The sequence below is a fragment of the Panthera tigris genome, chromosome B2 (assembly GCF_018350195.1).
Source record: "Panthera tigris isolate Pti1 chromosome B2, P.tigris_Pti1_mat1.1, whole genome shotgun sequence".
Classification (NCBI taxonomy): domain Eukaryota; kingdom Metazoa; phylum Chordata; class Mammalia; order Carnivora; family Felidae; genus Panthera; species Panthera tigris.
This window is the reverse complement of record NC_056664.1, coordinates 62,841,609-62,869,572: the sequence shown is the minus strand read 5'-3', so window position 1 is coordinate 62,869,572 and position 27,964 is coordinate 62,841,609. Positions and strand designations below refer to the sequence as shown.

The following is a 27,964-nucleotide window of genomic DNA, read 5'->3' as shown; positions in this document are numbered from 1 at the left end:
CCACACTAACCTCTTGTGAGTAAATTCATCATGCAGAATTATCTTTACAGTACTAAAAAAGACAATGTGAAAAATCAACCATTTTAGGAGATAAATACTATATTTATAGCATTTTATTGATTGATCGACATATCTCTTGTATTTTTATTTATAACATCTCGTGTGGTACTATATTTTTAAATGTTTAATTTATGTCTACAGTGAAATATGTATGAAAAGATACTATAGCATAACATAAAATAATGAAACTAAGAAGCTTTGGGGCTCTTGTAATAATGGGAAATGTTCCAGAGCAGGGGTCAGCAAGTTTTTTCTCCAAAGGACCAGACAGTAAATATTTTAGACTTTGTAGGCCATCTGATCTCTGCCACACTTACCTACCACTGCCACGTGGCATAAAAACAGCCTAAGACAATATGAAAACAAATGAGTGTAGTTGTGTTCCACCACAACATTAATCACAAAACCATACACTGGGAGTTTTTGACAGCCTGCTACAGGGCCATAGTTTGCTGACCTCTTAACAATCAGACTTATTCTGTATATTTTCTCTTCCTATCTGGTACAACCTTTTAAAACAGCCACACTATCCACAATAGCCAAAGTATGGAAAGAGCCCAAATGTCCACTGACTGGTGAATAGATAAAGATGGGGTACATAGATACAATAGAATATTACTCAGTGATCAAAAAGAATTAAATCTTGCCATTTGCAACAACATGGATGGAACTAGAGTGTGTTATGCTAACTGAAATAAGTCAGTCAGAGAAAGAGAAATACTATATGATTCACTCATATGTGGAATTTAAGAAACAAAATAGATGAACACAAGGGAAGGGAAGCAAAAATAAGATAAAAACAGAGAGGGAGACAAAGCATAAGAGACTTAAATATAGAGAACTAACTGAGGGTTGCTGGTGGGTGTAGGGGGGGGATGGGCTAAATGGGTGATGGGCATTAAGGAGGGCACTCGTTGGGAGGAGCACTAGGTGTTATATATAAGTGATGAATCACTAAATTCTACTCTTGAAATCATTATTACACTATATGTTAATTAACTTGGATTTAAATTAAAAAATATAATAACAATTAAAAAAAATAAAACAGGCACAAAACTTAAACAAATGGCAAATCCACATACCTTTTCCCCAGGAATTCCAGGAGCACCAAATTCACCTTTAATACCACCTGAACCCTAAAATAAAGAAATGCTCATTCGGTTTTTTTAAAGGTATATTAATTGTTAAGGTAAAGAGAATCTACCATTGCACAGATAAGTTGCTTTTCCTTGCACCAAAGTTTGTTCCCTGAGTTCATTCCTCATATTGTCTACAAGTCATTAAACTATACTTTTGACAATAAATTATCAAAATGTTAGAAAGTAATAAATATCAAAGGGCTAGTAAAAACTAAAACTAGACATTCTCTACACAAATACATATAATTCAACTTTGTCATTTCTTTTATACTTATAAAGATTAGGAATGATTCTATTGCTTTCATCTTAACTAATTCTTCATGCTTTCAATTCAAATAAGTCACGAAATTTTAAATGTTTTATTTATCTATTTTTAGGGAGAGAGAGCGTGGGCATGGGAGGGGCAGAGAGAGAGGGAGACAGAGAATCCCAAGCAGGCTCTTGTGCTGTCAGCGCAGAGCCCAACATGGGCTCAAACTCATGAACCATGAGATCATGACCTGAGCCAAAATCAAGAGTTGGCTGCTTAACTGACTGAGCTACCCAGCCACCCTAGTCATGAAAGATTAGACTCGAAGGTACCCATATATGTTTCATTAATGTGCCTGATCTTCCATTATACCCTCTGGGAAAAATCTCACAGCTGGGTCAATCCAATTGTTAGCTTCCCTGCTCTTCCATCTAAACTGGGAAAAATAATCTCAATGAAGCTGATATGTTACCTATATCTGCCTTAATGGCTCTACCACAAATTCAGTCTAATAAATACGCTTGAAATGGTGAAAAATAATATAAAATTTTTGGATGAGTTTCTCTATCACCAATGTGTGGTAGAAATTAAGAAATATATCAGAATTTTATGAACAAATAACACCATGTTATACTGATATAGTATGTTAATTTCAGATTTTAGGCACACAGGCAAATTTTAACTTCAAGTTTCTAGACATTAGATGAAATTATATCAGGTTGGATAAAACTGATATGAAAATATATACAAAAATTGATACAAAATAAAATAAATCAAATATATTCAATATTAGATTAGAAAGGTTAAAGAAATATTATTTATTTATTATATTGACATAGAAAGTCAAAGGTCAATATTAAATCCCACCTCTGAGAGGTTGCTACTAAGCAATTTTTTTCTTTCAAAAAAATTGTGAACATATTTTGAGACAATTATTTTTTATTGGTGTGGTGTGGCTATAGTATGAGCATATGAATAAAGTCAGATTGAAAAAAATACATATTTTTTTCCCGACTAGAAAGGAATCAGTACCAAAGTTTCTGACTATAGAGTCAAGTAAGTTAACTTGTACCATTTTAAACTGTTTTGATTTCCTCTAGAAGTATGTCAGCAAGGTAATCATTTAATAAAGCCTATACTCTTTGGGAAATTAACTCAATATGTGGAAGATAATAATTCAAAAATAAACTGGAAAATTATTCCTCAAATAGAACTTAGATCATACTCTCCCTTAGGTTCAGGGACATTGAAATTGAGCTGCTATTTTATAAAACTCTGAAGGCATTTCCACTTTGAAGTGGGTGAGGGTATTAGCCAGAGTTTTAAAGAACTGAGAAAGTAATGTGGTTGCTACATAATTAGGTTGCTAACTACATTTGCTAAGAAAAAGGGAATTAAAAAATTCAGAACATTATAATAATCGAGTTTGAATGAAAGAAAAGTAGTAATTGTTATTTCAAATAATGAAACCCAGAGTTTACTCTTGAACAGATGACACAATTTGATTAGGTGCCCTGATACAGAATACTGATCACATCTAAGTGTTCAAATTCAAGCAGCAGTTGAATTTCAAACCATCTTACTCCATGAGAGAGGGTCATCATTTTTATAAAAAGAAAAAACAAGGCAGTAAATCATATTAATGAAGCATGGATGAGAATATAGGCAAGTAAAGATAAACATTAAATTAAGCCCAAACATTTTTTTCCAAATATTTCTGATTCTTCATTACTAATTGGCAATATGAAGCTAAAACTAATCAGGTCACTAACTTGTGTTTTAAAAGAAAAAGTGTAGTAGAACAAACAATAGTGAAAAATGTAACTGTCCTTTATGATTTAGTATATCTAGTTCTTTCTCTGTAAACTGACTCTTTGTGCTTGGCAAAGTACCCTAAGCAATTGGGGCACCTGAATTTATAGGTTCTAGGAACAGCTGACTTGATGATTTAGACTTTCAGGTGTGATGCTCATTTATTCATTCAACTCCTATTAGGTGCTGTTCTATGCATGTTGCTCACAAAACTTCTATTCTAGTGGAGGAAATAAATAGAGACATAATTTTAACAAGTCAAGTGACACTAAAAATGCTAAGAAAGAAGATAGAGGTGGAATGAAGGGATGCTTTTTATATAAAGATATCAGAAGAGGCTTTTTATTTTAAAGTGATTTCTGAGCAAGAACCTAAATGGTTTGAAGGAGAGAGCCAGATGGATATCTAAAGAAACCCCAGGTATATGTAACCTGATGTAAAGACCCTGGAGCAGGAGTGAACAGGGGAAACGGTAGGAGACAATATAGGGAGTGGAGAGGTAGGGATAGGGAGAGCTCTACACATTATGCAAAGCCTTGTAGCCAAGGCAAGAGCTTCAGTGTTCACCTTGAGGGAGAAAGGAAGCCACGGGTGGATTTTGACCCAGGTAGGAAAGGATTTCCTTACAGGATTATTCATTGTGAAATAATATTGGGAACAGAAGACACAGATTTGAATGAAATACTTATATCAAGTGATCTTTTTAAGAAATGAACTATCAATAAATTATTAATATTTACTACAAGTACCACACAATAACCATCTGAGATTTTTATTTACTAAAATATTTAATCAATTGCAAATTCTAAGGGATTATTTTACAAATGAAGATTATTTTGTTTTTGGTCAAGTCACATAAGAAACTGAACTCTAAAGGATTATCTCCATCTCTCCTTCAACATGTGAAGATTATACTGTGGATAGAAAAGCAGAAGAAACATATATTTTTTCAGTACCTATTATGTGACAGTTTCTAGCACTCAATATTTTATACACATTTTATTGTACTCCTTCTTCACAATAAAGCATTGACTAGGTATCATTAAGTATCATTTTTAAAGTAAGTAAGAGGGGGACAGGATTCACTCTCAAGTGGTTCAGGTTCCAAAGAGGTAAGCCTTCTAATATACTGTCCTAAATATCCTTTGTCAGTCTTAAAACCAAAAGGAAAACCTTGAGAACACCTAGTTCCCTTAGTAACACTGCACTTCTGATCATTTTACAAAATTAACTATTCAATATGCCTTAGAGCAAATGACTTTCAATCTTCAAGCTCTGCAGACATTATTTTGTGCACCTAGTCTAATAATGAAAATTACATACCAGACTTAAACACAGAGGAAAGTCATCTTTATTTATTTCACATTAAAGTTGCAGGATCACACAGTACAATAAGAACAGGAACAGACTCATCATCAACTCCTTAAAATGAAATAATACATCTATGTTTATTACGAGTGCCAGGAAAGTAGAACACATTCATGGCCACAGTCATCTGAAGTCATAATTACATAGCAAGTACTATGCTGGTTTAATCAAATGCTGGTGCTTGTACTGAAAAAATAAAGGAAGCATACCAATCAATTATTTGTCTTGTTTTGTAAATCATCAATTTATTTTATCCCAGCTGTTTTTACCTTGCTACTAAAATCACCTGCAATTATGAGTTCCATGTAGTCTGGACACTAAAACCAATGTTAGTATTTTAAAAACATATCTTAAGTGGGAAGTTACATAACACATTGTAACCCTAAGATACATTTCTTGTATATTTTATATACTTGGAATAAAATAAATTTGCTATTTATCATTTTTACTAATTCCTTCCTAGTTCTTTTCTACTGGTTTTCTTTCCTACAGAGGGAGGAAAGACTCCTTAAACAAATCAACACTAGATTATAAACTCAGTGAGATTAAGCCTATGCTTTCTCACTACTGCTATAGCTCCAGAACTTAGTATACTTTTTGTTATAATAATAGGAACTCAATAAATAGTTGCTGATAAATTAACGAATAAAAGAAAAATGAATATTTACATATTAAAGGAGACATCTATTTATGATTAAAGAGTAAGGAGAAAGAATGAGTCTTTAAAAGATATATGCTCTAACAAGAGAGACTCAGCACTTAATCTTTTAAAAAAATCATTTAAAGGTGATTTAATGATTTTATTAATATTTATGTAATATTTTTTAACAGGGGCAAGGATATTTTTAAAGTATTTTATCCCTTCTAAAACTGACATATGAAATTTCTTCCTATGCCAGTAATCTTAAATTGATAGAATTGGTAAGTCAAAGAATAAGAAAGTCAAGTTAAAAAATGGTAATGTGCATCACATCACAATCAACCAACAAGTAAGCCATATATGCATTTTCAAAGTACTTTGTGTCAACCTTACAATGTAGGTAGAACTGATAGATTATACACCCTCCTTTACAGATGAGGGAAGTGAAACATGAAGAGACTGGGTGGCTTGGCCAAGCTCACACTGCTAACCTAAGAAGAGCTGGGATTAATTCAGATCTCTCTACTCTATGAGTCCTCTTAATTACGTTACCTTGAGCACACCATTCTACCCATGCATGGTTTTCTCAGTTGCAAAATGAGGATAAAAATATTGGGTTGCCTTTCTTTACGAAGTTAAAAGGATTAAAATGAGTATTACAAGTGGAAGTACCATGATCAAAGAACACAAATAATACTGGAGAGCTTTTAAATATAGAGCAACCTTCAAAATGCAAACTGATTAAGAGAAGGACACTGGATTTGACAGGTCTAGGGGTTCAGACCCCAGCTTGACCACGTGGCCTTGGTCAATAATTTAACCTCCTTAAACTTCAGTTTTGCCTTTTATAAAATAGTAATACCAACACTTAACATGAAGAGTTTTAAGGATCAAAAAGATAAGATATGTAAATCACTCTTCTCAGTGTCTGGCACATAGTAAGCATTCAATAAATACTAGCTATTGCTATAATGATTTATATGTTCAGTTTGATTGATGTAGTCCTTAGAACTAGATATTGTTCAGTGGCATTCAGCAAAGTTATCCCAAGTAATTTGATTTAAAGTGAAACTATATGCTCCATCCTACTTCAAAATTCCCATTTGAACAGCTACTAAGGTTCCTAAAGTTGCCATGCAAGCCACAATGGGCAGAACTTACTTTAGGAGTCAAATGCCTATGATTGTCTTTGTTGAAGTTTGCTGTGCAAGTCTGAAGGATCAGTCATTGCTCAGACATCAGTCTCCTACCCTTTAAAATAAGGAGCCCACTTAGATTATTTTGTTAATTTAGAACCATGGACTTCCAAGTTAAGGCATGAATGGAATATAAATCTGTTTCACCTTGGAAAGATAACAAAAACATAATCAACTCCTAAGCCTAGCACAAATTAATGTATTTAGGTATCTAACAAAAGACATGATATTAAAAAGTGGAAAAGAGAACACTTAAGTTTTGATACAGCAGGGAGAAGGGAAAGGCAGATCTCTAAACACGGGATACTGCTTAGAATTAGTTCAACAAAGATGAGCTGTTTAAGAAAAGGGTAGGAAGCTAAGGAAGAATCTTAAGTGGGACTCCTCAGCAGACAAGAGAAACAAGTCATGAGAAAAGTAAATTATAAATGAATATCCCTGATAAACATAGATGCAAGTATCCTCAACAAAATATTAACAAAATGAACTCAACAATAAAGTGAAAGCATTATACACCAGGATCAGAACATTCCATGCAAAAGCAACAAAATACACATTCTTTTCAAGTGCACATGGAACGCTTTTCAAGACAGATCAAATGTTAGGCCACAAAAACAAATCTTAAATTTCAGAAACTGAAATCATTTCAAGCATCTCTTGCAACCACAGAGATGTGCAACTAGAAATTAATTAAATGAAAAAGAAACTGAAAAATTCACAAATATGTGGATATTAAACAACATGCTACTGAGTAATCAATGGATCAAAGAAAAAATAAAAAGAGAGATAAAAAATATCTTGAGACAAATGAAAATGTAAATATAGCATACCAAAATTTCTGAGATACGGCAAAGGCAATTCCAGGAGGGAAGTTCATTGTGATAAATGCCTACCACAAGCAACACAAAAAGTCTCAAATAAGCAACTTAACTTTACACCTCAAGGAACTAGGAAAAAAAAAAAATCAAAGCCTAAAGTTAGTAGAAGGAAGTAAATAACAAAGAGTACAGCAGAAATAAATGAAATAGAGACTAAAAAGATAATAGAGACCAATGAAACTAAGAGCTCGTTCTTTGAAAGAGAAACAAAATTGACAACCCTTAAGTATATTCATCAAATAAATAGATAAATACACAATAAATACACAAAGGACACAAATAAAATCAGAATTGAAAAAGAAGTTACAACTGATACCACAGAAACATAAGGGATCATGAGACTACTACAAACAATGATATGTCAACAAATTGGACAACGTAGAAGAAATGTATAAATTTCTAGAAACATATATCTTACCAAGACTGAACCATGATAAACAAAAAATGAGCAGACTGATTACTAATAGGGAGACTGAATCATTAATCAAAAATCTCCTAGTAAACAAATCTGCAGGACCAGACAGTTTCACTGGTGAATTCTACCAAACATTCAAAGAAGAATTAGTACCAATCCTTCTCAAACTCTTCCAAAATGCAGAATAAGAGAACTCTTTCAAATCTGTTTTATGTGGCCAGCATTACCATGATATCAAAATTAGACAAATATGCCAGAAATAAATAAAATTACAAGCTAATACCCCTGATGAATATAGGTGTAAAAATTCTCACAAAATATAAGCAAACAGAATTCAACAATATATTAAAAGTATCATATACCATGATCAAGTGGGATTTATTACAGGCATGCAAGGATGGTTCAACATCCATAAATTAGTCAATGATACACTGTATTAGCAAATTTAAGGATAAAAATCATATGATCATCTCAATAGACGCAGAAAAATATTTGACAAAATTCAACATCCACATATGATAAAAATTCCTAAGAAAGTGACGATAGAGGGAAAGTACCTCAACATAATAATGGCCATATATGACAAGCCCACAACTAACATCATACTCAACGGTGAAAAGCTGAAGACTTTTCCTTTAAGATCAGAAACAAGACAAGGGTGCCTAATTCCACTACTACTATTCAACATAGTATTGGAAGTCCTAGCCAAAACAATTAGGCAAGAAAAAGAAAGAAAAGGCATCCAAATTGGAAAGGAATAAGTGAAACTGTCACAACTTACAAATGACATGATTGCGTATATAGAAAACCCTAAAGAGTCCATCAAAAGACTGTTAGAACTAATTAACAAATTCAGTAAAGTTGCAGAGTACAAAATCAAGATACAAAAATCTGTGGTGTTTATATACACTAATAGTGAACTATCAGAAAGAGAAATCTTAAAAAATCTTAATTATAATTGCATCAAAAAGAATAAAATACCTAGGAATAAATTTAACCAAGGAAGTGAAAGACATGTATATTGAAAACTATAAGACATTAATAAAAGAAATTGAAGAAAATACAAATGGAAAGATATTCTATGCTCATGGATTAGAAGAATCAATATTGTCCAAATATCTATACTACGCAAAGCCATCTACAGTACAGTGCAATCCCTATCAAAATGGCATTTTTCAGGGCACCTGGGTGGCTCAGTCAGTTAAACATCCAACTTTGACTCAGGTCATGATCTTGCAGTCCATGGTTTGAGCCCCACGCCAGGCTCTGGTGTTGACAACTGAGAGCCTGGAGCCTGCTTCAGATTCTGCCTCTCTCTCTCTTTCTCTCTCTCTCTCTCTCTCTGTCTCTCCCTCCCTCCCTCTCTCTAGGCCCTTCCTCTGCTCATGCTCTGTGAAATGGGTGAAGAGGGTATAATTTTATATAAAAGTAAAATACACAAATAAACAAATGAATAAGAAGCTAAAAAAGAATCTTCAGTGGGGACCCATCAACACACAAGTGAAATAAGAGTTCATCAAGTATTCGGTGAACAGAATGCTAAAGAAAGTTAGGGCATAACAAAATATAAATGTTCTTACTTCACAATTTTGCTTATAGTTTATAGATAACAAAGATTTGGGTCTCTATATCTTTTAAAATTTTAGTTCCAATAGGAACTCAAAAGCAGACTTGGATGCTGATATAGTCTTTCTCATTTCAGTGATCAGCATTTAAATATAGTCCTTAATAGCCTTTAACAGAAACGTGCATTTGTATGGGACATAGAGATATGACGTGGACACATTTTTAAATCACTTTTGAACCAATCCACTTTCATTCTGACAGTGTTTTGTGGTATCTTACCGGTTCTCCTTTATCCCCTTTCTGACCAGGTGAGCCTGGAGTTCCTGGAAAACCTGCTTCTCCCTGAGCAAAAGTGAATTTCTGTGTTATCAAACATTCTGTCACATTGAGCCAAAGACTAATAATTTGTAAATATGAAGGTGACAACAGTAGGATAAAGCTTTACTCTCCTCTGAGCTGATGGCGGTCCCTCTGCTGGAATGCCCTTCCCTTGTTCAGGAGGCTCAGTACTCTCCGTCTTCCAAATACCATTTGACATCATCTCCTCCATGAGACTTTCCAGGAACTTGAACACATGATGCTCCCCTATGGCCCTGCACCTGCCTTTCTCATGGAGCCTATGATACAGTGTTCGTCACTACAAGAAATGTAAATTTCCTCTAAACTTTACCTCACCCGTATACCCCCTCCTCCAACCAAGAGCAAAGGGGTAGCAGGATGTGTTAAGCCTCTAAGGGGAAGTATGAAGTGACAGTGCCAGGGGACATTCTGCTCTAGGAACCTCTTTCCTTTCCCAGGTAAGGGCATAGAGGAAAACCATCAAGAAATCACTCAACCTACTTTTAGCATAGCGTCTTGACTGCCATTACTATTCACAAAAGAAGTTTATGTCAGTCCACGGGCCCACTCTTCCTGACCAGGGGACTGTAGTGGTACCAGAGAAGCAACTTCTTTGAGTGATATTCTCTATAAATTCTCTACGCAATTTATGGCAAAAGGAGACAGCTGGCTGGATATTTGGAGATACTGGACAAACAGCCTCCACACAACAAAGAAATACCATATAGGGTATTTTTGTGTACGTGTGGAAGAGCAGGCACTGTTTCAACTGTGAATTCCCAAAACTGAAGCTTACACCTGGCACATGTTAAGTACTCAATATTTGTCTATTGTACAGGTGGGTCCTCCCCTTACCTTTCTATCCATTCTCATTCATAGCCTGGAAAGTCTATGGCTTCAGAACTAGCCAGAAAACAATGCATGAAATCCTTTCTCCAATTCCCTTCTCATAATCCATCCCAGCGACTGAATGGCTTATGCTTTTGATTCAACTAGCACTAGAGGTCAAGATACATTCTGTGCACTGGGGCCACATCCAAGGGGATGGCTCACTTTGTGCAGTGGCTTCTCAGTGGGCATAGATTAAAACTAGCAAACCTTGTTTGGAATGCACTGGCACCGGTCTTGAAGTTCCTCCTTTGCTGGAAGATAGGCGGACAGTTTACTGGCATGAGCGGGTAACAATGATGATGCAGTGCTTCCAAAGCCATCATAATCTGGACACTAAAATCCAGAAAAATGAATAGAGTTAATTCCCAACATTCTAGCATCCCAAATACTGGCTCCCACCAAACTAGGGATGACTGGAGTTGCCTGAAAGAACCACCTTCTAATTAGCCAAAAGTTGATACAGGTATATGAAAATTGATAATGTCTTTGCTCTTTCACTAGGCCTCTCCAATGTGTTTCATTACACTACAACATGTTAGAAATGCGCTAAAATTTGTTTTGATGAGGAATTCTAAAGCTATTATAAATGACTTTATGATAAGTACAGAAATATCAAATATTTACAATAACTGCATTGTTACCATAGAATAGTTATACACATTACATCTGTATATGTTTTTGTGGAACAAATTTTAAAATAAAAGCAAGTGACTTGAACTTTTAGAACCTCATTTACTCCTATAAGATGAATGTAAAGGCATAAGGAGCTTGGTAGCTTTGGTAGGCAGCCATTGCCATGATGACCCTGAGGGCCTGGTGGCTAACCGAGGTCAGTGCTTCAAGTGGGCCATTGAGCCGAGCGGGCCTGGAGGAGGCAGCAGGAGACAAAGTGACCAGGGCAGTAGCCAGGGAGACTCACTGTACCCTGACAGTTGCTTGGACAAGCAAGTGCCTGCCTGAAACCAGCATGCAAGAGACAGACAGGATTGTAGCGGAGAAGCGCTACTGGAACATTGCCTTGGGTCCCTTCAAGCAGATTCCCGTGAACCTCTTCATTATGTATATGGCAGGCAATACTGTCTCCATCTTCCCTACTACAGTGGTGTGATGGTGGCTTGGGGGGCCTATTCAGGCACTTATGGCCATTTCAGCCACTTTCAAGATGCTAGAAAGTTCAAGCCAGAAGTTTCTGTACGATTTGGTGTATTCTCAGAAACCTCACGGGTTTGGCATGGACTGTTTATTAGTGCCAGTCAATGGGACTATTGCCCACACATGCATCAGATTGGTTAGCCCTCATTGAGCCCCCAGAGAGGATGGGGTTCAGTAGTGGAGAACTGCTTCTGTGAACCTGAGAAAGAACTACCTGGTCCTACATCCTGGGATCTCATGTACAACCTCTTTATACCCAGAGGCTCCCCCTCGGCATACAAACTCTTAACATCATCATTCAAGCTGGGAAGAGCCCAAAGCTCCCTGCTCCCCATGGCGAGGAGGCAAACCCCAGAAAGACAAGTATGTATCACTATGAACACAAACTACATGACAACCCTTGACTGAAAATAATGTTGAAAACTGTATTTATGGTTCCAGGACAGAGCAAAACAACAAATGAAACTGTAACTCTAATGAAACAAAAGAACGCCTGCTGCTAAATCAAGACCCACAGCAGCAGCTCCTTTCAATAAATTGTGTGGTTGAGAACAATGCTTAAAAAAAAGTGGCACAAGTTTCCCTTAAATCTATTCTCCTTAATATTTCACTTCTATTTAACATAAACTGGGACATAAAAATTCTGTTGGAAACACTTTGGAAGATGTGAAAAACTAATGCTAGATTCAGATTACACATGATGAAAAGAAAAACAAAACAGACAAAGAGCAAATAAAAAAATACTTTTTACACTCCAAGATGGTATGTATTTAATTAAAGTGTATCTTATTCTACTCCTTTGTCCTTTAAAGTTATTAAAAGGTCTACACTATAACAGACAAGTGGCAAAATTTATACTTTATCAGTGGGTTCAGAACATGTGGGATAACATGAAGTGAAACTCAGTTACAGAGAAATGACTTTTTCTCTCAAAAAATAAATCCAGATGGGAGGATAAATGTATCCTCTCCTATCCCATTACTTACCAGTGATTAATTATTGTTAATAATTATTAAATTAATAATTAATAGTTTCATAATAATTATTTCATAATTTCAGTCTCCTCATCAGGGTTTGTAACTGTGAATTTGTAATTTTATGCTTGCCATTTCATAACTCTGAATTTCCAATTTAGGGGAAAGGGCTCACACATTACATATTACAAATTATATATGCTTGGAAAAATATTGTTAGGATAAAAAAGTAGTAAAGGATGGTCAGTGGTTATTTACTGTGGTGAGACCAAGGTTGATATCTACTTCCTTCTTTAAATTTGGCTGTATTTTCCAAGTTTTCTATGACAAACATACATAATTTTTAAGACACAAGATTATTTTGAAAAAAATGGGTAGCATTCCAATGCCTGTGAAAACAACAAAAACTGTAAGAAAAATAGCACCCAGAAACACTGGGAGTAGGTTCCCATGTCCACCACTAGTTCCATCACATTTACCCTCTCCGGATTTAATAACTGGCTCTTTTGTTACCTTGATCAGTTTCCAAGTCCACAAGTTTCAAGTCACATTAGAATGAAACATGATTATCACCAGAATAGTTCATTTCTCTCATATGATTTGATATGATTTTCCAGTCAGGTCCAGCTCTACTGGTTCCCACTCAGATGACCACAACCCAATTCGAGTTCATAATTTTGCTCTGGATAACTGATCTACTACATTAAATTGGGGATTTAAATGACTTGAAAAGTATGTCTCAGGCTTCACTATAAAACTGTCCACACTCTCCAAAGAGTGCCTAAAGAGAACATGAAAATGTACAAGTAAGGACTCTTTGTAAAACTTCTGGTTTTGATTTGACACATATTTACTTAATTGGCCCTACAAATTTTAATCACATTTCACATTTATTTTCAACAAATGTTGCTAATTTCCTCCTTCTGCCTATGTCTGTAGTCATGAAACTTGACAGAAACAGAAAATCTAATTAATAGAAGCAAAGAAGTATATTTACAAATTATCTTGAATAAATTTTACCCTTGAAATATGCTATAAACTATTAATAACAAAAAACATGTCTGATTTGAAATTCCAAGATAAAATTAAATTTTTAAGCAAGCACATTAAAACTTTCTGAATTCAATACATTTTTCAAAAAAAAAAAGTTGGTGTCAGAATTATAACAGATGCACTTAAATGGCTTTTATATAATTATTTATCTTCCCATTCGTAAAATGTAGCATGTTTCTATTTTCTGTTACTCATTAACAGAATGATGATGTCCCTTCAAATAATTATCATCAGGAAAATAGGCAGGTTTTTGTTATTTTTTTCTTACGGTTGGAGATGAATTCCTACCTTCTTTTCCACAATTTAACTCCAAAGTAACATTTTTAAGATGTGATTAACTTTTTTACCATAATTTATTAAGTTACATCACTGTTTTTAATAATCAAACCACTCCACTAAATCTATCACCTATACTTCCTTAAACACTTTTCTCATAATTTGTATTGAAAATATCTATTATGTGATGACACAGAGTAAAAACTAGTCAAGAATACAACTTTCTTTTTCTCTTTCTTTCTTTCTCTCTCTCTTTCTTTCTCTTTCTTTTCTTTCTTTCTTTCTTTCTTTCTTTCTTTCTTTCTTTCTTTCTCTTATGTTTATTTATTTCAGAAAGAGTGAGAGAAAGAAAGAGAGCAGGGCAAGGGCAAAGAGAGAATCCCAAAGAGGCTCCATGCTGTCAGTGCAGAGCCCAACATGGGGCTTGATCTTACAACCCATCATGAGATCATGACGTGAGCTGAAATCAAGAGTTGGACACTTAACTGACTGAACCAGTCAAGTACCCCAAGATTCAATATTTAGATATATCAAAAAAATTTTATGCTACTTTTTAATCAGGAAAAATTATTATTTTAAAAGCTCTTACATCCTAAATGAATAATTAATTTAAAAAATAAGCTTTCAGAGAATTAAACACCTTCAAAATTTACATATGTGGCTCCAGGAAGTCTCGGTATTTCAGGTCTGTAGATTGGCATTATAAATTATCTTTTTAGATATTTATAGAATGATATTTGGCTGGCTTTCATTTTACTTGGAATGAGAGCCATAAACTGGTTTGGAGATATGCTTTAAACCAAGTTACATAAGTAAAACAAGTAATTTTGAAAGACTTAGATAATGCTTTAAATCAGCCACATTATTATCCTACTATTCACAGTGAGAGACAGAAGTTAAAAATATTTTTGAATTACTAAGTTATTGATAAAATTTTCATACAATTTTGGATGTAAGTATAGAAGTTCTGAAAAGTCTAAGATACAAAGAAAAACAGTTCACCTTTTACTTTCACTTTTCATATGTTCTCTCTGTAAAACTTTTTAAAATTAATCCCTGTTAAACACTTTTTGTCCCATCTACCTGCTTTAATAGTTGATAAGTCAACAACTTAAGAAAGTGTTTTGACTGTCTTCTAGAAACAAAGCTCTAGGAATAGAAAAGCACAGCATGAGGGGCACCTGGTGGCTCAGTCAGTTAAGGGTCCGACTTTGGCTCAGCTCATGATCTCCTGGTTCCTGAGTTCAAGCCTGATGTCAGGCTCTGTGCTGACAGCTCAGAGCCTAGAGCCTGTTTCGGATTCTGTGTTGCCCTCTTTCTCTCTGCCCTTTACCCATTTGCACTCCGTGTCTCTCTCTCTCTCTCTCTCTCTCTCTGTGTCAAAAATAAACATTTTAAAAAATTTTTAAAAAAAAGTGGAGCATGAAAGTGTAACTCCCCTCAATGAGCTTAAAATGGAGTTGATTAAATAAAAACAAATGCAACTGTATCTAATAACATAAGATAGTGCACCTGATCACTATAATGAGAACTACAGAAAGTGCTGAATTCAGTATTTTTTTCTTTGGAATGGAATATTGGTACAAGAAATTAACAGATGTACAGTTAGGTTGGGAATATTAAGAATGAGAGGCTGAGTAACCGAGTTTATATTCTGTTGCCAACAGGGAGTGACCAAAGGCTTGGGGAAAGAGATGAACAGCACGCAGTGAATGTGCCTTATTCATGACTGTTATAGCCTTGTTCTTTAGCACAATGTCTAGAAGATCAGTGTTTGTGAATAACAAATGTTTACTGAGAGAAAATAAATGCATATACAAAGCAGTGATTCAGAGACTTATTCTGGTTATCTTGAAATAAAATGGTGTAGAGACTGGAAAGGCAGTTGACACGATAATGCAAAAATCCAGTCAGGAGATAAAGGCAGACCATGTTAATAACAGGGAAAAGGTAGATGAAAAATCTATCACAAAGGAAAACTATCCAAGATGGATAACAAACTAGAAGAGGAAAGTGAGAAAGAGTAACATATGATCACAGATTTAAAATTCCTGCAACTGGAAAATGATGATGTTACCATTAGAACATATTTTAAGGAGAAAGTCATAAATTCTCTTTATGTCAAGTCCAAAGTGAGGACATACCATTCCCAAAGTTCAAGACAAAACACTGGGATTCACATTGTAAAAAGAAACTATGTGAGAGCACTATAAGGGGTGTCTTACTGGGAACAGATTACTCACCTGGCCTCAACAGAAGACACTCAGTGCTGCTCTACATCTACACTCTACAGATGCATTCTTCACATGCCACGAAAACTAACTTACCTTAGCATCTGATATTTCGCAGCATGTTTCTTGGGCTATGAAGTTTGAGTTACAGTAGATTTTAAGTTGATGAAGTTCAATCTATTAAAAAAGTAGTGATAAGACACATCATTAGTTTTCTTGAAAATCACATTTAGGCACTTAAAAGCTATGGTAATTTAACTGGAAAGATAAAAAGAAGCTAATACAAATAAGTTATTGGTAGATATTTTTAATGTTTTTATTTAATTTAGGATTCATGATTTTATGGACCATTAGAGAAAGAGGCATGGATTCAATTATTGAGATAGATCTCTGTATGAAAGAAATCAGATAATGAAGGCAATTGCAAATTTTTGCTAGTTGTTTCATACAAAAAAGAAGTATTTAATTACAAGAGAGGTATTGTTACTCATTACAATAAAGTATGCCCACAAAATAAGAAATATTCCAAAGTAAAAAATTCTGGAGAAAAAGTAGTCAAAGGAATGAACACATGATGGAAAAGTCTTTCTCAATACCTCCAGATCTCTTATTTGAGGCACTGAAACAGGTGCTTACTTCCCAACAAGAAAAAAAAAGAGAGAGAGAGAGAGATTTGGTTTTTATCTTTTTAATGCATTCTAATATCTATGGGGTAATCCTAAGCCACACTCACAATCTTTTTACAAAAACAATAGATTCCTTCTCTTGGCTTAGCAGATTCACGTTTTTTGGCATTGGACATGAAATATAAAATAGTAAAACTTTGGTTTGTGAGCATAATTCATTCCGGAAACATGCTTGTAGTCCAAAGCACTTGTATATAAAAGCAAATTTCAAAAACCATTGGTTCAGTTGTGATCATATGACATTCGCTGTCATATATTACTTATATTGCAAGACATTGCTCATTTATCAAGTTAAAATTATTATCAAAAATGTTTTCTCATCTTGTGGAACAAGTTACTCACAATCCGAGATTTTACAGTTCAAAAAAGGTACAATCATGCCTTTAAATGCAAAAGCAAGGAACCACATAAGAATAATAAAGAGTATTGACAGAATTTCAATATGACAGACACGTAAATTGGCTATTTTAAATTAATCTGTGGTTGCAAATTTAGTAGTTTAAAATAAATCCTACAATGATTTGACATATTTGACACAGGTCAGAAACAACCTCTCCTTTCATCCCTGTCTTCTTCCTCCTGCCTGCCCTTCTCTTTCTCTCTCTGTCTCCACCTCTTCCTCTGTCTCCCAATATTCCAGAGCTAAATTATGCATTACTTTGATAACAAGATGTACTTGTTATAGAGATATCCAACTTTTATATTACAATAATTAATCCTACCATAATGAAAAGCAGATATCTTCAGTTGTTTTGAAACTCTGCCCAACACCAAAAAAGCACAGAGGTAGAAAAAAGGCTGTAACTATCACTCTACACTGAGATGAACAAAATCAATTCAGCTCATGAAACATGTTAAGAACTCCAGACATCTTGTGAATTCATGAGCAGCCTTAATGATTTCTTTTGTGTAACTTTTTGCAAGGTATTGAAGTTAACTTTTGTTTATAAAGTTTAAATACACTGTCTTACATAGTCTAATGAAAAGCCACATAGTAACATACCCACTAAGTAGAATAAAGAATGGGGACTCCAATTAACTTTCTTCCTAACTAAAACCAATTAATCATCATCATTGTTACCAAAATAGCCAATAAATATTAAAACTCAATTATATACCATCCACTCTACTAGGCCCTTTATATGAATTATTTTACTTAACTGAAGATAGATGACCAATTTTTGACAGATTAGAAACTAATCAATTAACATGACATTGAAACTACATTCCTAGTTTAATGATGCTTTATTATTCATTAGTTACTTTAGAATCCTTCATTGACAACAGTACTTTATAAGGACAGTGTTCAGGGCTAAGTCTATACTGGCCCTGTCACACAGAATTTGTTAAAAAAAATCCTTTATATCAGTTTTGTCATCTACCTCTTTCTCACAGAAGCAAATGGACAGTATACATAAAATAAACAAACTCAATTATTATGATTTTCTTCAATAACAGACATCCTGAATAAATAAAACATTTTTACATTACAGCAGACCTTAAGACTCATAGAGCCTGTATGGAGATGATTAAAAATTAGCCCATTTAAATTTTTAGTAGGACCAAGAATCTTTATTTATTTGTTTGTTTGTTTGTTTATTTATTTATTTATTTATTTTTCCAAGAATCTTTTTTTAAGTGTTTATTCATTCATTTTGAGAGAGACAGAGAGAGAGAGAGACAGAGAGAGAGAGAGACAGAGAGAGAGAGAGAATGTGAGTCGGGGAGGGGCAGAGAGAGTAGGACAGAGAGAGAATCCCAAGTAGGCTCTGCGATGTTAGCACAGAAGTGGATGCAGGGCTCATCTCATGAACTGTGAGATCATGACCTGAGCCTAAATGAAGAGTTGGACACTTAACCTACTGAGGCACTCAGGTGCCCCAGGACCAAGAATCTTTATAGAATAAAATATGTATTTTATTTGTTTGTAACTCAAACACTATCTCATTAAAAAGCTACATCATAATACGGCTTTAACATTTTTTATTTTTGTCTTTTTTTCATTTATTTTTAAAATTTTAATTCCAGTGTATTTAACATAAAGTGTTATATTAGTTTCAGGTGTACAGTATAGTGATTCAATAATTCTGTACAATATTCAGTGCTCATTGTAATAAATGTACTCAATTCCCTTCCCCTATCTCCCTACTCACCCATCCCCCACTCATTTCCCCCTCTGGTAACCATCAGTTTCTTCTTTATAGTTAAGAATCTGTTTTTTGGTCTCTTTTTTTCATTATTTGTTTTGCTTCTTAAGTTCTACATATGAGTGAAATCATATGGTATTTGTCTTTCTCTGACTTATTTCACTCAGCATTATACTCTCTAGGTCCATCCATGTGTACCAAATGCCAAGATTTCATTCTTTTTTTTGTGGCTGATATATATATATATATATATATATATATATATATATATATATATATAAAATATACATATATATATACATATTATATACATATATTATATTTCTATATATATTTCTATATATAATAAATATATATATAATATTTCTATTCTTAATTTTTTGAAGAACCTCCATACTGTTATCCACAGTGGTTGCATGAGTTTGCATTTCCACCAACAGTGAACAAGGGTTCCTTTTTCTTGGCATTCTCACCAACACATGTTGTTTTTTGTGTTTTTGATTTTAGCCATTCTGACAAGTGTGAAGTGACATCTCTGTGGTTTTGACTTGCATGTCCCTGATAATGAGTGATGTTGAGCATCTTTTCATGTATCTGTTGGCCATCTGTATGTCTTCTTTGGAGAAATGTCTGTTCATGTCTTCTGCCCATTTTTTAATTGGATTATTTGCTTTTTTGTGTGTTGAACTGTATAAATTCTTCACATATTTTGGAAACTCACTCTTCACCAGATATGTCATTTGCAAAAATCTTCTCTCATTCACTAGGTTATCTTCTAGTTTTGCTGATAGTTACCTTTGCCGTGCAGAAGTTTTTATTTTGAAAAAGTGCATTAGTTTATTTTTGCTTTTGTTTCCCCTGCCTCAGGAGACATGTCTAGAAAAATGTTGCTGTGGACAATGTCAAAGAACTTACTGCCTGTGCTCTCTTCTAGGGTTTTTATTGTTTCAGGTCTCACATTTAGGTCCCTAACCCATTTTGAGTTTATTTTTATGTATGATACAAGAAAGCGGTGCAGTTTCATCCTTTTGCACGTGGCTGTCCAGTTTTTCCAATGCCATTTGTTGAAGAGACTTTCTCCCATTGCATATTCTTGCCTCCTTTGTTAAAGATTACTTGACAATATAATTGTGAGTTTATTTCTGGGCTTTCTTTTCTGTTCTATTGATCTATGAGTCTATTTTTGTGCAGTACCATAGTGTTTTGATTAGTACAGTTTTTAAGTGCTTCTTGAAATCTGGAATTGTGATACCTCCAGTTTTGTTCTTCTTTTTCAAGATAACTTTGGCTATTCAGGGACTTTTGTGCTTCCATACAAATTTTAGGATTATTTGTTCCAGTTCTGTGAAAAATGCTCTTGGTGTTTTGATAGGGATTGCATTAAATCTATAGATTGCTTTGGGTAGTATGGAAATTTTAACAGTATTTATTCTCCCAATCCACAAACACGGACTATCTTTCCATTAGTTTGTGTCATCTTCAATCTCTTTCATCAGTGTTTTATAGTTTTCAGAGTTCATGTCTTCCATCTCCTTGGTTAAGTTTACTCCTAGGAATTTTATTATTTTTCATGCAATTGTAAATGGTACTGTACTCTTAATTTCTTTGTCTGCTTCTTCATTATTAGTGTATTGAAATGCAACAGATTTCTATATGTTGATTTTGTATTCTATAACCATACTGAATTCATTTATCAGTTCTAGTAGATTTTTGGAGTCTTTAGAATTTTCTATATATATATTACCATGTCATCTGCAAATAGTGAAAGTTTTACTTCTTCCTTACCAATTTGCATGCTTTTTATTCCTTTTTCTTTATCTGACTCCTGTGGCTAGGACTTCCAGTACCATGTTGATAAAAGTGGCGGGAGTGAGTAACTTTGTCTTGTTCCTGAGATTAGAAGAAAAGCTCTCCACTTTTCACCATTAAGTATGATGTTTGCTGTGGGTCTGTCATACATGGCCTTTATTATATTGAGGTTTGTTCCCTCTAAACCTACTTTGTTGAGGGTTTTTATCACGAATGGAGATTGTACTTTGTCAAATGCTTTTTCCGCATCTACTAAAATGCTCATATGCTTTTTATCCTTTGTCTTGTTGATATGATGTATCACATTGATTTGCAAATACTGAACCACTCTTGCATCCCAGGAATAAATCCCACTTGATGGTGGTGTGTGATTTTTTAAAATGTATTATTGGATTCAATTTGCTAATATTTTGTTGAGGATTTTTCCACCAATTTTAATCAGAGATATTGGCCTGTAGTTCTCTTTTTTTGTAGTGTCTTTATCTGCTTTTGGTTTTAGGGTAATGCTGGCCTCATGGAATGAATTTGGAAATTTTCCTTCTTCTACATCTTGCAATAGTTTGAGAACAGTTGGTATTAACTCTTCTTTAAAGTCTCAGTAAAATTCACTTGTGAAGCGGTTTTTGGATTACTGATTCAATTTCATTGGTCTGTTAAAATTTTCTATTCCTACTTCAGTTTAGGAAGGTTATATTTTTCTAGGAATTTATCCATTTCTTCTAAATTGTCCAATTTGTTGACATATAATTTTCATATTTTCTTACAATAATTTGTATTTCTGTGGTATCAGTTTTTATTTCTCCTTTTTCATTTCTGATTTTGTTTGAGTGTTCTCTCTCTTGTTCTCTTTTTTTTTTTTATGAGTCTAGCTAGAGGTTTATCAATTTTGTTGATCTTTTCAAAGAGCCAGCTCCTAGTTTAATTGATCTATTGTGTTTTAGTTTCTATTTTGTGTATTTCTGCTCTAATATTTATTATTTTCTTCTGTCTGGTTTGATGGAAGAAAATAGCTGCTTTGTATGTAAGGTTATTTTGCTTATTTGATACTTTCTTGCTTCTTGAGGTAGACCTGCATTGCTGTTAACTTCCTTCTTGGAACCACTTTGCTGCATCGCAAAGATTTTGGACCACTGTTTTTTCATTTTCATTTGTTTCCATGTATTTTTATTTCCCCTTGATTTCTTGGGTGACCCATTTTTTTTTTTTAGTAGCATGTTATTAACTTCCATGTATTTGTGTTTTTTTCCACATTTTTTTCTTGTGAATGATTTCTAGTTTCATAGCATTGTGGTCAGAAAAGATGCATGGTATGACTTTGATCTTTTTGAGTTTGTCGAAACTTGTTTTGTGGCCTAATATGCTATCTCTTCTGGAGAATGTTCCATGTACACTTGAGAAGAATGTGTACTATACTGCTTCAGGATGGAACATTCTGAATATATCTGTTAGATTGATCAGGTCCACTGTGTCATCCAAAGCCCCTGTTTCCTTGTTAATTTTCTGTTTGGATGATCTATCTATTAATGTTAGTGAGATCTTAAAGCCCCCTATTATTATTTTATTACTATTGAGTACTTCCTTTATGTTTGTGATTAGCTGCTTTCTGTATTTGGGGTCTCCCATATTGGGTGCATAAATATTTACAGTTATATCTTCTTGTTGGATTGCTCCCTTTATGATTATATAGTGTCCTTCTTTGTCTTTTTTAGTTTTTGTTTTAAAGTCTATTTTGTCTGATAGAAATATTGCTATCTTTCTTTTCACTTCTGTTTGCATGATAAATGCCTTTCTGCCCCTTCCCACTTTCAATGTTCATGTGTCTTTAGGCTTAAAGTGAGTGTCTTGTAGGCAGCATACAGATGGGTCTTGTTTTTTTATCCATTCCATCATCCTGTGTCTTTTGACTGGATCATTTAGTCCATTTACATTCAAAGTAATTATGGATAGGTATGTACTTACTGCCATTTTGTTTTATAACCACTTATTTTGTGGTTATTTTTATAGTTCTTCTCTGTTCCTTTCTTCTCTTGCTTTATTCTTTCTCAGTTTGCTGGCTTTCTTTAGTGATATGCATGGATTCCATTCCTTTAATTTTTGCATATATATTATTGGTTTTTGATTTGGGATTACTATCAGGTTTGTATATATTATGCTTATAGCAGTCTATATTAAGTTGATGGTCACTTAAATTTGAACCCATTCTTTACTCCTCTCCCCCTCACATTTTAGGTATATGGTGTCATACTCTACATCCTTCTATTTATTAATCCTTTGACTGATTTTCAGAGATATAATTGACTTGATTGCTCTTGTGTTTCCTACTTTTCTTACTCCTACTTCTGGTCTTTTCTTTCCACTTAAAGAGTCCCCTTTAACATTTCTTGTAGGACTGGCCTTGTGGTCATAAATTCCTTTAACTTTTGTTTGTTTGGGAAACTCTTCATCTCTCTTTCTACTCCGAATGATAGCCTTGCTGGATAGAATATTGTTGGCAGCAGGTTTTTTTCTTTCATCACTTTGAATAAAATGGCACTCTCTTCTGACCTGCAAAGTTTCTACTGAAAATCAGCTGATAGCCTTATGAAATTTTCCGGGTATGTAACTTTTTTCTTTTCTCTTGCTGCTTTTATTTTTATCTATTTATTATTTATTTAACATTTATTTTTGAGAGACAGAGAGACAGAGCATAAATGGGAGAAGGGCAGAGAGAGAGCAAGGGACATACAGAATCCAAAGCAGGCTCCAGGCTCTGAGCAGTCAGCACAGAGCCTGACGTGGGGCGTGAACTCAGGAACCCATGAACCGTGCGATTATGACCTGAGCTGAAGTCAGACACTTAACTGACTGAGCCACCCAGGTGCCCCTTCTCTTGCTGCTTTTAGAGTACTCTCTTTATCACTACTTTTTGCTATTTTAATTATGATGTGTCTTGGGTTGATTTTGCTGGGGTCTCTGTGTCTCCTTGATCTGGATTTCTGTTTCCTTCCCAGATTCAGGAAGTTTTCAGCTATTATTTCTTCAAATAAATTTTCTAATCCCTTTTTTCTCTCTTTTCCTTTTGGGACTCCTATAATGTTAATGTTATTACACTTGATGATGTCACTAAGTTGCCTAAGTGTATTTTTATTTTTTTATTATTATTTTTTTCCTCTCTCCTGTTCAACTTGATTGCTTTCCATTAATCTGTCCTCCAGGTCACTGATCTGTTCTTGTGCTTCCTCTAGTCTACAATGTATTCCATCTAGTGAATTTTTAATTTAGGTTATTGAGCTCTTCATCTCTGGTTTTCGGGTTTTTTTTTTTAATGATTTATGTCTCTTAGTTAAGGGTCTCAATGAGGTCTTCCACTCTTTTCTCAAACCCAGTGAGTATCTTTATCACCATTACTTTAAATTTTTTATCAGGCATATTACTTATCTCCATTTCACTTAGGTCTCTTGCTGTCATTTTGTCCTGTTCTTTCATTTGGGACATATTCCTCTGTCCTCTCATTTTGGGTATGGCTTTAATTTTACCTTCAAATGAAGTAAGATGTCACACTAACTAAAAAACCATTGTAATACTATAATTTTTACATTATGTCTTTCTAGAGGACACACCTGATATTTGTCAGCTTCAGGTTCTGAGCTTAATTATTCTCTTGGATGAGAAGTTAGTAAGACACATGACACAGCACTCAGCTTTCAGAGGGTGAGCTCTGAGCCTGGACCCTGGTCTTGAAACAGCTTGTTCCTCTCTCACTGCTACCTCCCTACAAAGGTTATGAATTTATCTCAGTGTGTTCTTAGTTCTTCCAGTTCTTCTGAAAACAAAGCCTTGCTCTCACTAATCCTATAAGAGGTTCTAATCCCAAACTCCAGCCTTAAACTTTGGTACTTGCAGCGGGTATCACTCTCTACTACTATTGCAAGAATTCCCTGAATGGACTCCTATCTACCTACACTACACCTACTGCTGAAATTTACATCACTGATGTTCTTTCTAACTGGCAGTCTCAGTCTCCACTTCCTCCCTTGCCTTTGGAGAGACCTTTCTGAAAGGTCTGTCTATACTGTTGTATTACAATTAATACTGTTATTATTATTGGCAGCCACAATTTACAGACATAGTCTTTGATCCTTCCATTAGCCTTCAAGATCTCTTGAGAGCAAGAGAAGTTTTTTTGTTTTTTGTTTTTTTCCCCATTCTCCTAGGGAAGGGTTGAGTGGAGTGTCTGGTCCTGAAGAAACAAATGAATATACAGGAAACTAACTACATATTAGGCACTACTGCACATACTCTATACAATTGTAACTAAGTAACTCTACCAACAATATTTTTTAATTGAGAATACTGAGACCCAGATAAATTAACAGCTAACGAAATAAATCAGCAGATCATTAGAGTTAAGGAGACGAGCTAGGATTTACAACCTCATCTGTCTGATCTTCAAACCATCTTACTCTCCATAATGCCATGATGTCTTGCCTCCAGGATTCATTTTTCCTACTCTGCCTATTTTGCTGATCATTACTGAGCTCCAGTTATGACATTCTCACTGATTCATTCAATGTCTCTAACAGAAAACACTTTAAAAATATTTTATTGACTATATACACTATATATATTTTACTGACTATATATACACACATATATTAACTTTATCCATCTATTAATCATCTATCTATATTGATTCCTTCCACATGGGCATTTAGAAAAAATACACTGCCCAAATATGTATTTGTACAGAATTGTGCTTTTGAAACAAAATTGAGCTATTAAGTGTTCTGTGTTAACACTATTAGCAATTCCCATTGGTGACCTGCATTCAGATTATTTTTATGGGTTTCCCCATCATTCTACCCATAAGAAAATGTAAAGTCATGAAATTTAGATATATCTCACTTTTTTAGGTTTATAGGCCTTCTTCTTTAGGGAAATTAATAATAAATCTATTATCACTTGAGCATCAAATATAGTTTTTAAAGGACCTATTCAAATGAAAGGATTTTACAAGACATTGTTATCATCCAAATGACCTACTGATACAATTAGTGGTTATATTTCAGTCACAGCAGAACTTTAAAAACCATCATAGGCTTATGAAAAATAGTCTGCAATACAAAACAATTGCTATTCTGAAGATGAATAAATAGCCTATTGTTCTTGAGTGGAAACATCAGATAATCTGGAACCATTTAATTTAAAGTTCATCTTTTTCCAGTCTTTTCTATTCAAAACATATAAGCTTATTCAAGCTACTTTTTGTATCATATTGTCAATTTTTACTAAGCTTTACTTGTAACAACCTCATTTTTTAAGGCATGACCTAGTTCTTTTAAATTCACAGGCTAGAGAAAATGGGTGAAAACAGAGAGAAGATAATATATGTGAAAATACAGTTGGAAATACATGGCAATGCTTCACACATCTGATGGCTAATTTAAAAAGTGTTGAGAAGGGAATGTATTACAAAGTAATTAAAGAAAGAAGGTTTTAATAAGGTATCTAATTTAGAAGTTTTACTAGTTCTCTTTCATAACCAACATCACAACTCACGTCCACAGGCTTGCCATCGGAAGCTCGTGCAGCAATAACAGTCCTTCCACGAAGGTCCACAGCGTTCTTTTCATCTATATGCCGGCTTGCAATTAAATTACAATCCATATAGAGTGAAATGCCCCGGGATTGTATACCAATGCCAAGTTTATGCCACTGACGATCAAACAAAGGACGGAGTTCTCGATTTTTAAAAATGTAGTTCAACACATCTCCCTGAGCAGCTCGGAACATAAATTCCACCACTTTCTTTCCACCATCAACGACTATAGAAATCTGCAAAAATGCAAATTAGCTTTAAGTGTTTTAAAACCAGTATTCAAAATTACTAAAGCACACAAATAAAAAATCAGAAATGCATGTTAGTATAACCGAAGGACTTAGTAAAATGTTTTAGATGACACCTGGGTCCACCAGACTTGTTAATATAAAAGAACAACAAATATCCAGCTACAAAAATGTTTCAAATATGGGGTATTCTGGTGAATGTCATATGTTCCTTTCTTGAGAGAACATCTGAGAGTATATATTTATATGTGTGTATGTATGTATCTAAGTATATATATAATTCTGTATGAGTAATTCAAGAATTAAATGTTACTTAATTTAAAAAGCATAAGAATAGGATTACTTCTCTTAGCATGGAAACTGAGATCAACTTCTTGAAACTTTGATGATTTGCATGGTGCAGAAAAGAATGCATTTTCATAAAGGATGTACTTTTTCAGTTCATTTCATTTTTCCACCATAAAATTGTGACTGTATTAACAGATTAAAAGACCAGTGAAATAAAAAGCATGTCAGTGGATATGTACAGAAATAAACACAAATGTAAGGTGCCAATAAGTAATACTGAGGTTCATCTCCCGCCCTGGAGTCCTTGCACTCTCATCTTTCTGCCCAAATGACATCTCTTCCATAAGTATTCCTACATTCCTGTTCTCCGTGTGCCCCATTTTGGGAAGCTGTCCTTTCTATGTTCTCGTAGTCCACACCCAGCTCTGAGCTTACCTCTACCACTGCACCTGTCGCACTATGATTATGCTCTAGCATATTGTTCTCCTAGATGACATCCCCTTAGGCCTTATGCTCCCCGAGAAAGGAATTACGCTTGTTAAAATCTTATCTTTGTCACCAAGTAGCATACAGCATGTGTTCAGTAACTTTTTATTGATGGAATCAATATTTATATCCTGGTTCTTCATTCACTAAGGACTTTCAGATGAAACAACGAACAGCTTTAAAAATAATACATATCAGAAATTATAGGAAATAAAGAAGTTATTAGTGAGATGGACTTAGTGTCAATGAAGCAGTTGTGAAAGAAGGGCCATTTGAGTATCTTTAGACAAAATATGAATCTAGAAGTGGAAACAAACAAATAAAAAAATAACCTTGTCTCACCCACCATGCTCTCATATTACAGATCTCAACAAAATCATCCTATGAGAATATTTGCATTTCCCTCCTGATGAATCCTTTAAAAGACTATTTGGACACCACATCTGCTTCCAAATTTGTGCACACTGTTCCAAGATTCACCT

General features: G+C 34.3%; 1 protein-coding gene and 1 pseudogene across 8 annotated transcripts in view; one reads left to right on the top strand and one right to left on the bottom strand.

The window, feature by feature from the left end:
* The window catches only part of COL19A1 (collagen type XIX alpha 1 chain), a 394,980-nt gene that overhangs the window by 318,001 nt on the left and 49,015 nt on the right, over nucleotides 1-27,964 (bottom strand). For all 8 annotated transcript variants that reach the window (XM_042986625.1, XM_042986628.1, XM_042986630.1 and 5 more), the window contains 5 exons: nucleotides 26,421-26,696; nucleotides 16,337-16,417; nucleotides 10,762-10,887; nucleotides 9,604-9,666; nucleotides 1,143-1,196 (listed from right to left, as the gene is read on the bottom strand). In XM_042986625.1, the coding sequence (XP_042842559.1) occupies nucleotides 1,143-1,196; nucleotides 9,604-9,666; nucleotides 10,762-10,887; nucleotides 16,337-16,417; nucleotides 26,421-26,696 (600 nt within the window). The remainder of the gene's footprint in view (nucleotides 1-1,142; nucleotides 1,197-9,603; nucleotides 9,667-10,761; nucleotides 10,888-16,336; nucleotides 16,418-26,420; nucleotides 26,697-27,964) is intronic.
* LOC102968007 lies at nucleotides 11,022-11,903 on the top strand (annotated as a pseudogene).